We start from the raw sequence: 16606 nt of genomic DNA on the forward strand, positions 1-16606 counted from the left end.
TAAAATGTTAATTGATGATTTATTATCCGAAACGCGATTTTTATAACCGTAATTGATGTTGCCAATATAACGGGGGGGAAAACAACACAATGTCGATTCAAAACGGTTTTTCCCTGTCGGAATTCGATTTAAAAAAAAAAAAAATCCTATTTCATTCGAAAACGAATCCTGTAAAAAAGGATTAAAAATTTTATTAAATTTGTCGTCGATTATTATTTTAATAACCGTTTTTAATCGCTATGCTAGTACAACAACGGGGTAAAGTTGGCAACACTTGATTTTTAAAATGGAAACAAACATTAAATCGAAAGTGAAAGTGAAATTTTTATAATTTTCACTTTCTTTTCTTTTTTTTTTTTTTTTTTTTTACAGTCAATTGTTTGACTTTGAACTTGACGTTAATAGATATTTTTAAATAAAAAAAAAATTTTTTTTTTTATTATTTAATTTATTTTCAGTTTAAAAAAAAAATCGTAAAATCATTTTGTTTATACAAAAAAATTTTCAACAGGAGTTGGAAGCAACAAACAAACACAAACACAAACATAATTATGTAACTTTTGTTGCAGGGTAAGTTGTTTTTTCTCTCTCTACGTGTCACATTGACAATTTGAAACAAAAATTAAATAAAAAATAATGTTTTTCATTTAGAGATACCTAAAAGAAGAATTAAGTACCTGTGATTAATTTTTTTATTCGAAATGGCAATCAGTAAAAAACCTGTACATAAAGAAATGAACAACAACATGAGGAAAAATAAATCTGTGATGAAAGATGATAATGTTAATAAAAAAAACAAATTAATCTTTGATAAAACGAACAAAACTATATTCATCGTTTTTTGTTCTTTACTAATGGATTTACTCGCATTTACAATGATTTTACCACTTTTACCATCTTTACTAGATCATTACAAGATTAACGATGATCCAAACGGTTGTTACAAATGGTTCGAATCAAGCATAAAATATTTTCAACAAGTTTTACAAGCTCCAGAAAGATTCAATTCTGTGCTCTTTGGCGGTTTTTTGGGTTCAATGTTTTCATTTTTACAATTTTTGGTATCGCCATTAATCGGAGGACTATCTGATGTTTACGGAAGGAAACCGATTCTTCTAATATGTCTGGTAAATATTTAATCGCTATTTTTCAAAGTTTGCAATCGTTTGATAAAGTAAACGAATTTAATTAATGGTAATCATCGTTAAGGTTGACTCAATTTTACAGTTTTAATAACATAACCTAGATATTTTATGAGTCGAAACGAGTGCATTGCAATCGTTTCATAATATTAAGGAAAATAATAATAATAATTTTGTTTTCGATTGTGTTCAGGGAGGAATTTGTTTTTCATATATATTGTGGGCCTTGTCGAAAACTTTCTCAATATTTATACTTGCTAGAATAATTGGTGGAATCAGTAAAGGAAATGTTAGTCTGTCTATGGCAATCATAGCCGATGTATCATCGATAGCATCAAGAGGAAAAGGAATGGTATATACATATATATTTACTTTTATTATGAGTGCATTATTATTATCGATGGATTATTGCAAAGGTTTTGTTTTTAAATGTTTATTTTGTTAGGCTTTGATCGGAATTGCATTTTCCATCGGTTTTATTATCGGTCCTGTAATCGGTGCATTGTTTGCCAAATGGTCACACAGTCAACATGGAAATTGGTTTGTTTTTCCAGCTATATTTGCATTTCTATTAAGTTTTGCTGATTTTTTATTTGTTATTTTTTACTTCAAAGAAAGTTTACCCAAGGTAATTAATAATTTTATATGAGGTAATTTATTTATTTAAATTTTCTTGTCGTAAATGAAATTTTTTGTAGGAAAAACGTGCAAAATCCGTTGCCAAAAGTTTAAGTCAAGCAACGGCTTATATAAATTTTAAAGATATTTTTCAATTTCGAGCGGTTAAAAACATAAATAAAAAAGATTTGAATTCGCTACAAAATTTAGGATTTATTTATTTCGTGTACCTTCTCGTGTACAGGTATCTCTATTCGATATTTAACCTGAATTTAATGTTTCGAATGTTTGACGTCATCATTAATTGTTTTTTACAGCGGATTAGAATTTACTTTGACGTTTCTCACTCATCACACTTTTCAATACACATCCATGGAACAGGGTTGGATGTTTTTCGGTATCGGATTGATTATGGCAATTTTACAAAGTTCATGGGTTAGAAAATTACCACATGATAAAATAAAACCCGTGGCAACACTCGGACTTTTACTCATAATACCTTCATTTGTTTTAATCGGATTAGCGACGACGTCGAATTTACTCATATTGGGTTTATTATTTTTTGCTATATGTAAGCGTTTTAATTATGAACTGCCATTTTTTTTTTTTTTTCGAAAAACAAATTTATTGGATTTGTTTTTGGTTTTGTGTAGCCACCGCAATGGTCGTTTCTTGCATGACAACATTAGCTTCAAAATTTGGTCCGGAAGATCAAAAAGGTACAATTTTAGGAATATTTCGATCGTTGGGTGCTTTAGCAAGAGCCATCGGACCAATTTTAGCATCAACAGGTTATCATTCTATTTTTTTTTTAAACTTTAACCTTTTTTTTTTTTTTTTACCTACTATGACGTCATTTTATTTTGTTTCTTATAGCATTTTGGAGCGTCGGATCATCCGTGACTTATTTGACAGGAGCCGTAGTATTAATATGGCCGTGGTTTTCTCTCTATAGGAGTCAAATCTCGTGAGATTTAAAGAGGGAGGCAGAGGGGAGGCGGGGGAGAAAAGAAAATGGATATACTCTACTGTGATATTTTTACATGTATAAAAAAAAGTTCAGTATTCATTTTACTCTTGGTTTAATCTTCATTAATAATTTTTTTAAAATTTTTTTCAATTAAATACTCTCGTTATAATAATTAAATGCATTTACAACGTTTTTTAAAACGTTTTCTCGGTTCAAAAAAAAGAGAAAAAGAAAATTCGTAATCGATATTTTTTTTTCTATTAACATTAAAATTTATATATTTATTTACATTCATATCTGCATTTGACACTCCACTAGTATTTTTTTAAATATTTATTATTATTATTATAAAAAATATTTTTACGAATGTATTTTATAATATATATTTTTATATAACGATTTATTTTTAATAACTTATTATACGCGGATTGATTATATTGTCGACGATGTATCTTTTATTATTATTATTATCATTTTTTTTGTAATGATGTAGGTTTTTTTTATGTGAATAAAACTGCATTTTTTTTTTTAAATTAAAAAAAAACAAGTATTACGTATTTATTATCATTATTATTATCAATATTATTATCATCAATTGATAAGAATAATATTACGATCGTAACGATTTGTTTGTTTATATTTAAAAAAAAATTAAGTTGGCAATTACTGTTGTTCATTTGATAACAGAGTTATTGCCAACTTTATTCAAAAATTATTATTATTATTATTATTATTTTTTGACGTAGAGTATTATTATTATTATTATTATTATTAATATTTTTAAAAAAAATTTAATTTTAATTTTAATGGATGTTAAAAGAGAAGAAATGGGAAATGATGGAATCGAGAGGGGAGATTCAAAATGTCGCGAAGGATGCGAAATAGAAAATGTTAAAGTCGTTTTAAGAGTTCGACCATTGAATGAATTCGAAGTGACTTCTGGTTATCGGGAAATAGTCAAAGCTGACAGAGTAAGCAATACGGTATCGGTAACAAATCCAAAATCTACAACCGAAGAATTACCAAAAGTATTTACATTCGATGCCGTTTTCGGTACGGAATCAACGCAAGTCGAAGTTTATAACGAAACGGCACGACCGATAGTTGAAAAAGTACTCGCGGGTTATAATGGTACAATATTTGCATACGGACAAACGGGTACCGGTAAAACGTACACGATGGAAGGAATCAATTCGAAACCAGAATTAAGAGGTATCATTCCAAATTCGTTTGCACACATATTTGGTTTTATAGCCAAAGCAGAAGATAATATGAAGTAAGAATGATTTTTTCTCTTTGAGATTTTACACTAAACCTGATGACTGATTTAATTAATATTATTAATTATTATTAATTTTAAGGTTTTTAGTTAGGGTATCTTATTTGGAAATATATAATGAAGAAGTTAGAGATTTGTTAATAAAAGATGTTAATAATTGTCTCGAAGTTAAAGAAAGACCTGATATAGGTGTTTATGTTAAAGATTTATCAAGTTATGTTGTTAATAATGCAGACGATATGGAATCGATTATGGATTTGGGGAGTAAAAACAGTTAGTTTATTATTATTATTATTATTAATATTTTTTTCCCGTTTTTTCCTGTGGTACATTTTAAAAAAAATTTAATTTTTCAGGAATCATCGGATCGACTGCTATGAATAAGGAAAGTTCTAGATCTCATGCAATTTTTACAATCACCGTAGAATCGAGTAAAGATGATGGCGATGGTTGCACACATTTAAAAATGGGAAAATTACATTTAGTCGATCTTGCTGTAAGTCATATTCATTTGTTTATGCACAGAATAATAATAATAATAATGATAGAATGATTAACATGTTGAGTAATTATTTTCCTAGGGTTCAGAAAGGCAAAGTAAAACCGGTTCAGTCGGTATAAGACTTAAAGAAGCGACTAAAATAAATTTATCATTGTCGACACTTGGTAATGTGATATCAGCTTTAGTAGATGGTAAAAGCACACACATTCCATATAGGAATTCTAAATTGACAAGACTTTTGCAAGATTCACTTGGTGGAAATTCAAAAACCGTCATGGTTTGTTTTACATTGTTTTTTTTTCCCCCTTCCCCCTTTTTCTTTAATGATAATAATAATAATGAAAATTATTACGTAACAGTGTGCAAATATCGGTCCGGCTAATTATAATTACGACGAAACTATAAGTACTCTGAGGTATGCGACGAGAGCAAAAAGTATTAAGAATCGTGCGAAAATTAACGAAGATCCTAAAGATGCTCTACTACGACAATTTCAAAACGAAATAGAAGAATTGAAAAAAAAATTGGAAGGTTGCGACGATGGTAAACAAACAAACAAACAAAATGGTTGTTTTTACCGTATTAATTATGTTTATGTAAATAATTGTGTTTGTCCTCTTGCTAGCCATATCTAGCGGTTCAGAAGAAGAGGAAGAAGTCGATGACGATGATGGCAGCGATGGAACGCAAGATGAAAAAGCAGAAAAAGAAGATTCGGAAAAGCAGAAGAAAAAAGAAATGGAAAATGAAAAACGACAAGCGTTGGTGGAAAAGAAAAAATTAGAAATATTAAAAGCACAGTGAGTTTCGAACTCGATGGAAAATGATTTTTTTCTCTTATTATTATTATTATTAATTTTCTTTTTTACGCGGAAAAAAGGCAATTGAAAAGCAATTTAAAAGAAAAATTAGAAAGTTTAGAAAAGAAAGTATTGTTGGGCGGTGAAAATTTATTGGAAAAAGCAGAAGCACAAGAGAAATTGTTGGAAACGTCTGCTAACGAACTCGAACAACGTCGAAAAGAAGAAGCGCAATTGAAACAAGCATTGCAAGAAAAAGAAGTAAAAATGTCAAGAAAATTTTTTGTCCGCCATTGAAAATTTTATATTTTGATTCTGAAATTATTTCACAGGCTGAAAGAATCGACATTGAAGAAAGGTATTCGTCACTACAAGAAGAAGCATCTGGAAAAACGAAAAAGTTGAAAAAAATAAGTCAAATGTTGATGTTGGTCAAAGCCGAGTGTAACGATTTGAATCAGGAACATCAAAGGGAAAAAGAAGGTTTATGGGATGGCATAAGAGCATTAAATAGAGAAATACAATTACACGATTTGATATTGAACAGTTATATACCGTTGGAATATCAAGTAATATGAATTTTACCGAGAGAGAGAGAGATAAAGATAGAAAGAAACAAATTGGAAAATTTTATTTTATTTTCCCCATAGGCCATGATAGAGAGATACGTACAATGGAACGAAGATATCGGAGAATGGCAATTGAAATGTATCGCATATACCGGAAACAATATGAAAAAACAACAGGCTCTTACAACGTCCATTCACGGTCACGAGGTGAGAGGTGAAAAATATTAATAGGAAAGACAAACAGGAAGAAGTCTGGAAGAGAATTCATCCTTTTTTTGTTTCTTCTTTTCTTTTACAGTCTCATCAACCGGATTTATCACACGTTTACCTTTCCTACAATTCCGAACACATATTTAATTCTGCTAAACAGATAAGGAGACCGAAAACGTGTCACACAATAGCGAGACCATTTTCGGCTGTACCGAGACCGAAATCTTTGAGACCCGCCATAAAATGATGAAAATCCGCCATTTGATGAATTAGTTAGTCGTCAGCTTTTTACGCAGGGTAAATATTTAACACTTATTATTATTATTATTATTTAACAAACCAAAGAAGAAGAAAAACTGTCGATTTTTCTGGAATGGAAAATTGTTTTTTTAAATTAATAAGAGAAACGGTAAGAATTTGTAATTCTTTTCATCTCGTCAATCGATGAATCGATCGATATATCGATATTTATTTTTTTTTTACGCTTTTTCTTGGAGAGGGCGGTGATTTAGTAGTAGTAGTAGTAGTAGTTACCGTTTTTCCTATCGACCTAGTCTTTTGCCTAATCGCTTACTAAAATTTTATCAAGTGCAATAATTTTTTTCGTTATTAGCTTAAACGTCGAATGAAAAAAAAAAAAAAAAACCAAAAATCTTTTCACAATTTAAACGATTTTTTATTAATTGTATAAAAATTAATGATGATATTTAATATACATATTATGTGTTCTAGTCACGGCATAAAAATAATAATTTATGTATGTAAACAAATATAATATGACAAACAATCACTGTAGGTTCAACGAGGTTGAGGATTTTTCAAACGAATAAAGATTCAGGTTCGGATTGAGGGGACAAATCTAATATTCCGCTGTCGTTGTTGTCGTAAGACGACGAATCCGACGTGAATTCATCATGGCGGCAAACAAATGAATTTTCCCTTTCTTCGGTTTTTACATTTAAATCAGTCAAAAGATTTTCAACGGTCGAATTGAGAGGATTTCCGGTAGAGTTAGATGAGGGAAACCGGAAATGTGATTGTAGATTTTCATCCTTAACGGATTTCGAATCGTTATCATTAGCATCATCGTTAGCACCATCATCGTTTGATTTTTGTATTGATTCTTTTTCTAGTATTAAAGCTTTAACGGCTTCTTTTTGACCCAATCGTGCAGCAGATTTGAAAAGTTGTCTCGCACGATCCACGTCAGGTTCGAATCCACCCAAACCACGAGCGTAAAATACGCCTAAATTATACATGGCGGAAGCATGACCGAGATCAGTCGCTCTCTGATACAGAGAAGCTGCCTAAAAGAAGAAAATGACGTCAGAGTTTAATTTTTGAGAGTTTAATATGATGGGATTAATCGATGTAACGAATCAAATTACTTTTTTATAATTTTGACTAGTACCCAAACCCCTTTCGTGACATATTCCCAAATTGAACGTTCCGGATGGATTTTCTTCATCTGCAGATTGTATGAAAAATTCCAGAGCTTGTTTAAAGTTACCACATTCCATGTGTTGTAAACCCAACCAATTGTTTATAGTTCCGATAACTTTTCGATGAGCTTTTTCCAAAACGTTCAAATCCTCACCAGTTGACTAAAAATAACAATATCATTGACCTTGAATAATCAATAATAATAAGAATCAAATCGGATCATAAAAAAAGACACTTACTTGTTTTTTATCATGTGAAAATTTATTTTTTTTATTCGATTTATTATCATTATCAATTGTTAACCTATCGGAATTATCAAGTTCAGGTAAAACATAATTGAATGGTTTGAGTTGAATTGATGAAAAAATCAAATGATGAAGTGTTGCTTTGTATCCGGATAGAGAAGAATCATTGTAATCATTATCGAATGAATAATTAGTAAGACCATTTGTTAATGATTTTTTTTTAAACGGTTGTAAAAAATAATAACCCAAAGCAAAAACGCTGCTCTAAAAGACAGAAAAGAAAAAGATTAAAACAATGTCGATCATTCGAAAATGTTTACAATAATAATAATAATGAGAAAACGTACCCAAGTTAAAGCGTCGAATACGTTATTATCAAAATTTCCTAAAAATGTTTTCTTTTTTTCTTTCGGACCGTGTTTTCCTTTATTTCCCTTTGAATATTTACCACATTTATACCAACCGTAATATCTATTGAACCTTTCGATGATTATGGGAGTGAATTTCAATAGGGAACATTGTTTATTATCATCGGATAATTTATTAGGTAGGATAATATTATTATTATTATTACCACGAAATGAGAAATTTTTATTAAAGGTTGCTATTACGCATTTAGATGCACACTTCCACATTGTAATTATTTATATATATATTAAAATTAAGTAATTTATGTGTAATTAAATAATAACATTTTATTTATTCGAATAAAAAAATGTCTTTTGAGTATTTAACGTTTTATTATTGATAACATCCATTTCGTACCTAAAAAAATTGTAAAAAAAAATACCTTAAATTATCATATTTTACCCGTCACATTAAATATAAATATTTTTTTTATCTTAATACACGTTACGTACAGGTTGGCCAACTTAAATTTTCAAAAAAAAAAAAAAAAAAAATGTCTCCGTCGTGAATTATGAAATCAGTTGGGATTACGAATAAATAAAAAATTATTTTATAAAGTTTAATTTGTTTAATTGTTTAATTTAATTAATGTATACTACCTTTAATAAATATTTAAATAAATAAAATTTTATTGATTTTTATAAATAATAATAATAATAATTTATTTTAACGGTTTCGATGTTTTTTTTTAAATCGAGTTTTTTGATAATAATTTAATGCATTTATTTATATCAAATCGTTCGTAGGTATTAATAAAATGCTTTTTTTTAAAACCTTATTTCTCGGGATTAAATTTATTAATAATATTTTAATTTTAGTTAACTTTAATTAATATGAATCGATCTAATGATCCTAAAAGAGAAGGAGAAGCACCTCCAGAATTAGAAAGTCAATTCATTCTTAGATTACCTCCTGTAAGTTTGTATTTAAGTAATTAAGAAAGTCTGCAGATTATTTTATTTATTATTATAATTATAAAATGTTATATTGTTCGACTAGGAGCCGGCAAAAATATTGAGAGAACTTATTCAAAGCGGTGCTAATAATTTAAAAGATAGATTAAGTATAACAATTGAAAATGATATGAGAACTGGTGAAGTTAGATTAGATCACATGTTGCTACATGCAAAAGTTGTCGATTATCCTACAATAATAGAATCGTTAAAAACTATTGATAATAAAACATTTTACAAGACTGCCGATATATGTCAAATGCTTTTATGCAAAGAAGATGATGATCAAACGACTACAGATGATGAAGTTAATAGCAAAGCTAAAAAAAAAGACCCAAATAGAGTTGAAAAAAAATATTTATATCCTCACGGGTTAACTCCCCCTATGAAAAATGTCAGGAAGAGAAGGTTTAGAAAAACGCTGAAAAAAAAGTATGTGGAAGCTCCAGAAATTGAGAAAGAAGTAAAAAGGTTGCTGAGGGTCGATAATGAAGCTGTTAATGTTAAATGGGAAGTTATTAATGAAGAAGACGAAAAGAATAAAACAGCTGTTAAAGAAGAAACGGAAACAACAAATGAACCTCAGGCTAAGGATGTCAAACAGGAACCTGACGAAAAACCACCCAAACAAAGTGTTGATTTAGGTACAGAAAAACAATTTTTTTTTTTCTTTTTTTTTTTTTTACTCTATGAAATCTTTAAAATTATCATTAAAAAAAATTTTTTTTTTTCCAGCCGAACAAGAAATATTTGGTAGCACTGTTTCCGATAGCGAAGAAGAAACAAATATTAATATAATGGAAATAGAAGATACAAGCAGGCTATCTGCTGATGATAGTCGTTTGTCTGATACAGTTTCTCAGGGTCTGGCACAAAATAATGCCAATAATCAACAATTTGTCACAGAATTTAGCAAAGACATGTTTAAAGATTCTAGAAACATTAAAGATGAACAAAATAATTATAATTATGATGTTATGGATTACATAAAAACAGATAATTTTGAATTTAAAAATGAAGAGGATAATAAAAATGATGATTCAAGTTCAAAAGAAGCAATCAAAGAAAGAATGGAAGCATTAGGAAAAGAATTAACAGATCTCAAAACAAGGAGGCAACAACAAGAAACCGAAATAGGAAATATTGAAAATATGGCACTGAGACAAAGACTGCAAGATATTATTGATAATCTTCTTACTGAACAGTTACAAAAAGAACATGAGGTATTTATGATTTTTTTTTTTTTTTGTTATCAAGTACTTTGACACATGTGAAAATTTCAATGACCATCCTATTATGCTAATAATAATATTTATCGATTTAAATAAACAATTTTTTTGTTTCAGTATGAGGAATTAAAAAAATTGCTCAAAAAAAATTAACACCATTTTCAAATAAATGCATTTATTTCGTCAAAATAAGATTTTATTTAACGATAAACAAAAAAAGAAAAATTTCATCTGTATGTGTAAATTAAATGTTGTTGATATGGACTTGACATGAATTAATAATAATATTAAGTTTATTTCATAAATTATTTTAACAATAAAGTTTTAATTTAAATAAAAAAAAAAAAGAAAAGAGATTTTAACTGTACCTGTTTTTCACAGTTTCCCCCCTCCCCGATAAGTTAACTTTTCTAAAAATATATATTTGTGTAATTATTATAAAAGCGCAAAGAGTTATAAAGGATAAAAACCTGATTTAAAACATTTCAAATTGAAAAATTTTTGATAAAACATTTTTTAAATGCAAGACAATTTTAAAAAGAATGTTCAGATAGAATTCAACTGAAATATTCAAAAAAAGGAGAATGAGTAACAATTTAAAAATAATAATTTTCTTTTAAATATTTTGTTATTTTTAGGTTATGTTTCGCGCGAAACGATTTCATGTTACCAACGATTTTTTTTTTTTAATTTTGAAGGCTGTGATTAATATAGATATGTTTATATTGATCTGAGTTAATAATTAATTTCAAAACTGTTTTCTTTTTAATATAATTTTTATTTAAATATTTAACGTAAACATTATATCATAAAATGGGTAAATAATAATTAATAATTAATTTGTTTTTATTAAAATAAATTAAATAAGGTTATTTTGATATTTTCAGTTAAAAACTTTATCGGCTTTTTTTTTCATTTTTTTTTTTTTTTTTAGTATTTAAAAATCACTCACTTAAAAAAGTCCTAAAAAAGTCTTATAATGATTGCATTTTTTAATAAAATTTTTTTATAAAGACAATAAATTTTATTTTTAAAGTTAAAAAAAAAAAAAAAAAGCAATTTTAATAAAATTTTTTATTAGTCTTAAGTTATTCAATAAATTACACATTAAATTAATATTCAGCATCACGTTTAAATTTAATGTCAAAGTTTTAATTTTAAATTCTGTTAAATATTTAAAAAAAAAAAAAGTAAATTTTTTGTCGAAGGAAATTATTTATTTTTATATAAATTACATAAATTTTTGTAAATTAATTTTATTTTTTATTTTGAATTTTAGAAACTAATGGCACTGATACTGATGTACAAGAGAATTATCAATGTAAGTATTAATTCTTTCATATGTTTTTTTACCTAATTAGTTAATATTTTTATCGTTTAATACTTTTTTCTGTTTTTTTTTTTTTTTTTTAATTTTAAAGTTTTAATTTTGGGAATAGATAACATTCAAAATTTTTAAACGACCATTCTGCCCCAAGTTTTTTGGGTCCCAAATTTAAGTCCTAAATTATTACAATAGATTAAAACAGATAAATGTTAATTTGTTAAAGCATTGCAATAAATATATATATATTTTCTTTTTAAATTTTCAGGTAAAAAACAAAATTTTAACAATAGTAATTTACAAAAATTTATACCAACAATAGAATCAAATAACACAGGAAACACAACAGAAGATTGTAAGACTTTATATTAATTTCAAATTCAATTTTTTATTTTTTATTTACATATATTATTTATTAGGTTAATTTATTAGTAAATTAGGATAATTTTCATTCATTTTTTAATAACTTTTTTATTATTCTCACTTGTTTCAAATGATGGTTTTAAGAAATTTTTTTATTACAAAAACCTTCGAACTTGACATTGAAATTTCATTTTGAGAAAAATCCAGAATGAAAAAATTTATTTATTTTCAGTATTTATCACCACTTATCATGATTGTAATTATAAAAATTTTTTTTTGGCAGTTATACCAGTCAAAATGCAAAGGGATGACATGTTAGAAAATGTTTCAAAAAGCACACTTATCAGTAGAAAAAGAACATGCGATTCAGATCCTGTAAATAATATACAGGCTAAAAAGGCATTCACATTCATACCTTCTCTTATGCAAAAAAGTGCAATTTGTGTTTTAAATGAATTGTACAGAGGATTAGAATATAAATTTTCAGTTCAAAATGGACCAGGAAACTCACCCATATTTACAACCACAGTCGATATAAATGGTGTTAGATATATTGGTAGAGGAAAAAATAAAAAATTAGCTAAACATAATGCAGCCGAAGCGGCATTAAGGTTTGTTCATTTGTAAAATATTTATTTTTTAAAATGAATTTCATGCATCCACATCATTTTATTCATAATTGCTTTAATGTAAGGTTAGAATAAATCAATGTTGTTGAAAATTTTTCAAGTGAAAGCGCTAATAGACACATCTATAAAATTATTTTTAAAGATGTTATAAATAACTGAAAATAGTAACAATGGGTATCAAAATAGAAAGTAGAAGGGAACCTTCTAGAAGGTCTTTTCTTTGTGTTTTTATTATACTCATTGTTGGAGTCTTTACGAGTAACAATGAGTGAAACATATAAAAGGAAGTGGAACCCTTGAAGAAACGGTTCTTCTTCTGATGATCTTCATCCATTCATCATCTTTTGGTATCATTCATTCAATCTAGTTCAGTGTTTGTGATTTTAATTATTTAAGTGATTAGCTATTAGTTTAAGTTATATTGCTTAAATATAAAATTGTAATTCTAGAGTGAGAGTGTGTTACGAATAACAATAACCAAAAACGAAGAAGGAGACATGGTGGTGTTATGTATGAAATCGAAGATGTGGATGAGGATTTGTAGAAAAGAAAACTAAATCATAATAATAACTATAGTTATTATATTTCTTTGTATGTTTTTGTTTACATAATGATTGAGTGAGTGAGTGAATGAATGAAACAAAAAAGTTGAATTTATGAGTCAACAAAAAAACATTATAAAGCACAATTTTCAAATTTGATAAGAGAGTAATTTTTTTTTGTTTCAGTGGTATACAACAATCGGGTGTTGGTGGTGATAGTTCTTCTTCGTTAAATAACACGAATAGTAGTAATAATAATAATAATCCGAATGAAATATTAGATTTTACAAGTGACACAGTTTCAAAGGAAATAAGTAATTTCGATTTAACCGCTAACAATGTAAATTATTTATTTATTTTTTTAATAATAATATTTATTTATTAACTGTAATATTAAATTTTTTTTTTTTCACTCGTTACAGAACGCACCGATAAATTCAAATAATAAAGGAAGTAATAATAATAATTTAGTAGTCAATTCTAAAATGTCTGCCACGACAAACGTTGTTGAAAAAAATCCAATAATGTTATTAAATGAACTTTGTTCGGATGCTAAATATGAAGTTTCATCAATCGATGGAAGTTCGGATACAAAATATAAAGTACAATTAACGGTCGATGGAAAAATGTTAGTTTAAAAAAGTTTATTTATCTTGTAATTTAAAAAAAAAAAAAAAAAAATTTGTCGGTTATTTTAACAACTTCCGGTTAACGATCGTCACGTACGCGGAGACAAAGGCGGTGATTAAGAAATAACAGTTGAGTAATAATTATTATTATTATTTGTTTTTTTAAAAGGTTCGAAGCAACAGGCGGAAGTAAGAAATTGGGTAAAGCAGCAGCAGCAAGATTGGCACTTTTATCTTGTTACAATATTTTTTTACCATCGTATTCACCCGTTAAAATGAATCCACTCGCTTGTTTGGATGCCAAAATGGAAAGCGTACCGCAAATATTTGCAGATCACGTGGCTACGTGAGTTTCGTTTTTGAAAACTCGATGACGTCATGGCGGCGTTCATAACGTCCATGTTTTCTTACGATTAAAATTTTTTTTTTTTTTTTTTACAATTCAAGGTTGATAAATAAGAAATTTGGAGAATTGATAAAAAATAATCCGGCATATTCGCGACGAAGAGTTTTAGCCGGAATCGTAATGAGCGAAGATTACAATTTGGAAAGTTGTAAAGTTTTAACGGTTTCGACGGGTACGAAATGCATTTCCGGTGATAGAATAAGCGCGAACGGATCCGTTTTAAATGATTCTCATGCGGAAATCATATCAAGGTTTCATCCTTTTTTTTTTTCCAATATGACAAATATTGATACCTGAGACGTGAAATGTGAATGTTCCTTTTTTCTTCTTTTTTTTCAGGCGGTGTTTGTGTAATTATTTTTATTCCGAATTAGAAAAATACGTTAAAGATGATACGGGAAGGAATAGTATATTTTTAAAATCACCCAACAAGGGTTTTTTAATTGATCCTAAATATAAATTTCATTTGTACATAACATCGGCTCCATGCGGAGATTCCAGGTACGATTTTCTTCATTCTCCAGATTGGAAATTTCCAATCATTTGATTCTCCCTTCGAGATAAAAGTTTTCTTGTTTTAGGTTGTTTTCTCCTCATGACGTTTGCATATTCGACAAACATCCGAATAGGAAAGCTCGGGGACAACTCAGGACTAAAATCGAAAGGGGCGAGGGTACGATTCCCGTTAATTCGAGCGATCTCATACAAACGTGGGATGGAGTTTTGGTGGTAAAAAAAAATTGATAATAATAATAATAATAATAATAATAGTAAAACGAAACGGTGGGATTATTTGTTTTTTTGAAATTTTTTTTTTTTTTTTTTTTTCCAAAAAGGGAGAAAGACTTTTGACGATGTCTTGTTCGGACAAATTAGCCAAATGGAACGTGGTCGGTGTTCAAGGTGCTCTCCTTTCCAATTTCATACAACCCGTTTATCTCGACAGCATTATATTGGGGAGTTTATTTCATCCGAGTCATTTGTATCGAGCCGTGTACGGAAGAATAGAAAACGAAATCTACGATTTGACACCGCCATATCGTTTGAACAAACCCAAATTGGGAGCCATTATAAATACGGAAGCGAGACAAGTGGGTAAATCTCCTTCGTTTAGCATCAATTGGAATTACGGTGAGTGTTTTGGAGTCGTGGAATCAGGAGTAAATTACAAATGGCGGCGACGGTCGTTATCGTTATTTTTTTTCTATCCGTAGGAGAACCCGAGGCTGAAATCGTGAATGCGATCACGGGAAGAACGGATTTGGATCACATTTCCCGCATATCGAAATGTAAATTATTTTATAGGTTTTTAAGACTTTTGGGAAAAATCCCGACCATAACGAATATACACGCGACGAACGAACCACTCATGTATAACAAGTGTAAGGAAAAAGCTACGGGATTTCAGGTGAGTTTTCCGGAAGAATTTACCCCCAAAAAAAAAAAAAAAAAGGTTTTTATTGTTCGGGAATTTTAACGTTTGTTAAATTTTGTATTCTCTTCCCCTTCCACCCTCCCCCAGGCGGCAAAAATGGCATTGTTGAAAGGTTTTTCAAAAGCCAAACTCGGTGAATGGATGAAAAAACCACCGGAAGTGGATCAATTCGAATGGGACGAAGATTCACTTTTGAAACATATTATTTATAATTCGTCTTACGGTTCGATAAGTTAATCCGCGGATTATCGTCAAAAAGGAGATGAAGAAGAAGACGAAACAAACAAACGATTACAAACAAACAAACAAACAAACAAACAAAAATTCCGTACGAGTAAGTAAGTTTATTATTATTATTCTTTTTTTTTCACTCGCCATCTTTTTTTTTTTTTTTTAAATTTTTTGTTTTTATTTTTCAGATAAACGATTTTTAATGGCCTTTTTTTTACGCTTTTACGCAAGACATTTTTTATTTAGATTATTATTATTATTATTATCATTATTATGATTAGAAATTTTGGGAAAATTCGTCGTGGGAATAGTTTAGAATTAAACGTTTTAATTCTTTTTTTTTTTTTTTTAATTTCACACGAGTTGAATGACGCATTTAGAGATAAAATAAATAAATAAATAAATAATTTCGTGCAAACGTTTGCATAATACAAACAGCAACCGTAACACCAACAACAACAACAACAAATCAAGTTCTTTTGTTTTTGTTATTATTTTAATTTTGGTTGTTTTTCGATTATGGCGCCGATGATTTGTTTTCATATAATCGACAATAAAAGAAAAGTTCACCGCCGAAGGAAGTTTTTATTTTTTTTAGTAATTAATTAATTAATTATTTTTAATAAAGTTTTCATTTTTCATTTAATAATTCATAAAGTAAATAATAATAATAATAATA

The 16606-nt window shown here is 28.2% G+C and overlaps 5 protein-coding genes across 5 annotated transcripts; 4 read left to right on the forward strand and 1 right to left on the reverse strand.

Annotated features, from left to right (window-relative positions):
- Positions 1 to 701: 701 nt before the first annotated feature.
- Positions 702 to 2731, forward strand: Phum_PHUM360440 (tetracycline-efflux transporter, putative; the record flags this gene model as incomplete). Its single annotated transcript, XM_002427977.1, has 7 exons — positions 702 to 1127; positions 1336 to 1494; positions 1588 to 1770; positions 1841 to 2004; positions 2078 to 2331; positions 2414 to 2551; positions 2637 to 2731. The coding sequence occupies 7 exons, from the start codon at positions 702 to 704 to the stop codon at positions 2729 to 2731; spliced, it is 1419 nt and encodes a 472-aa protein (XP_002428022.1).
- Positions 2732 to 3557: 826 nt separating this feature from the next.
- Positions 3558 to 6337, forward strand: Phum_PHUM360450 (kif-3, putative; the record flags this gene model as incomplete). The annotated part of the gene is made up of 10 exons (XM_002427978.1): positions 3558 to 4006; positions 4092 to 4282; positions 4366 to 4505; positions 4591 to 4788; positions 4871 to 5054; positions 5137 to 5311; positions 5392 to 5572; positions 5644 to 5880; positions 5962 to 6087; positions 6179 to 6337. The coding sequence occupies 10 exons, from the start codon at positions 3558 to 3560 to the stop codon at positions 6335 to 6337; spliced, it is 2040 nt and encodes a 679-aa protein (XP_002428023.1).
- A 571-nt stretch (positions 6338 to 6908) lies between these two features.
- Phum_PHUM360460 (uncharacterized protein) lies at positions 6909 to 8413 on the reverse strand (the record flags this gene model as incomplete). The annotated part of the gene is made up of 4 exons (XM_002427979.1): positions 6909 to 7397; positions 7479 to 7694; positions 7773 to 8042; positions 8126 to 8413. 4 exons carry the CDS (start codon positions 8411 to 8413, stop codon positions 6909 to 6911), a joined length of 1263 nt encoding a protein of 420 aa, XP_002428024.1.
- A 489-nt stretch (positions 8414 to 8902) lies between these two features.
- On the forward strand, positions 8903 to 10521 carry Phum_PHUM360470 (transcription initiation factor TFIID subunit, putative; the record flags this gene model as incomplete). The annotated part of the gene is made up of 5 exons (XM_002427980.1): positions 8903 to 8928; positions 9046 to 9100; positions 9186 to 9783; positions 9875 to 10362; positions 10486 to 10521. 5 exons carry the CDS (start codon positions 8903 to 8905, stop codon positions 10519 to 10521), a joined length of 1203 nt encoding a protein of 400 aa, XP_002428025.1.
- A 1831-nt stretch (positions 10522 to 12352) lies between these two features.
- Phum_PHUM360480 (Double-stranded RNA-specific editase Adar, putative) lies at positions 12353 to 15933 on the forward strand (the record flags this gene model as incomplete). The annotated part of the gene is made up of 10 exons (XM_002427981.1): positions 12353 to 12666; positions 13413 to 13566; positions 13649 to 13854; positions 14025 to 14201; positions 14303 to 14512; positions 14601 to 14762; positions 14843 to 14990; positions 15098 to 15392; positions 15476 to 15669; positions 15784 to 15933. The coding sequence occupies 10 exons, from the start codon at positions 12353 to 12355 to the stop codon at positions 15931 to 15933; spliced, it is 2010 nt and encodes a 669-aa protein (XP_002428026.1).
- Positions 15934 to 16606: the final 673 nt, after the last annotated feature.

This window comes from Pediculus humanus, genomic scaffold, assembly GCF_000006295.1.
Source record: "Pediculus humanus corporis 1103172107775 genomic scaffold, whole genome shotgun sequence".
Taxonomy (NCBI): domain Eukaryota; kingdom Metazoa; phylum Arthropoda; class Insecta; order Psocodea; family Pediculidae; genus Pediculus; species Pediculus humanus.